The sequence below is a fragment of the Penaeus monodon genome, chromosome 19, assembly GCF_015228065.2.
Source record: "Penaeus monodon isolate SGIC_2016 chromosome 19, NSTDA_Pmon_1, whole genome shotgun sequence".
NCBI classification, from domain to species: domain Eukaryota; kingdom Metazoa; phylum Arthropoda; class Malacostraca; order Decapoda; family Penaeidae; genus Penaeus; species Penaeus monodon.
In genome coordinates this window covers 20,635,898-20,636,164 of record NC_051404.1, presented here as the reverse complement: position 1 = coordinate 20,636,164, position 267 = coordinate 20,635,898, and the positions used below count along the sequence as shown (strand labels likewise).

General features: G+C 37.8%; 1 protein-coding gene across 1 annotated transcript in view; it reads left to right on the top strand.

Moving 5' to 3' along the window:
• Positions 1–6: 6 nt before the first annotated feature.
• LOC119585130 (lysosomal thioesterase PPT2-A-like) overlaps positions 7–267 on the top strand; it is a 12,299-nt gene continuing 12,038 nt past the window's right edge. Inside the window, 2 exon segments of the mRNA XM_037933762.1 lie at positions 7–105; positions 107–212. Coding sequence (XP_037789690.1) covers positions 80–105; positions 107–212 — 132 coding nt within the window. The 5' untranslated portion in view covers positions 7–79.

Genomic DNA, 267 nt, shown 5'->3' with positions numbered 1-267 from the left:
CTAAAACCCAACAAAATAAGAAAGAAGAACAAGAGCTCCCGCATACTAGTACATAAATTCGCCGTTTCTTTCAATTACGATGAAGATTGCTTACCTTTGGGGACTTTCTTCTTTTGCTTGTGTCGTGCAATGGCTATAAGCCTGTTGTTATTGTGCATGGCGTGTGGGATCTGAGAGACAGCTTGTATTTCATGGCTGATAAGATAAAAGAAGTAAGTGTCAAAATTTAACACTAGTTTTTGTGTTTTTTATGCCTGAAAATCCGTG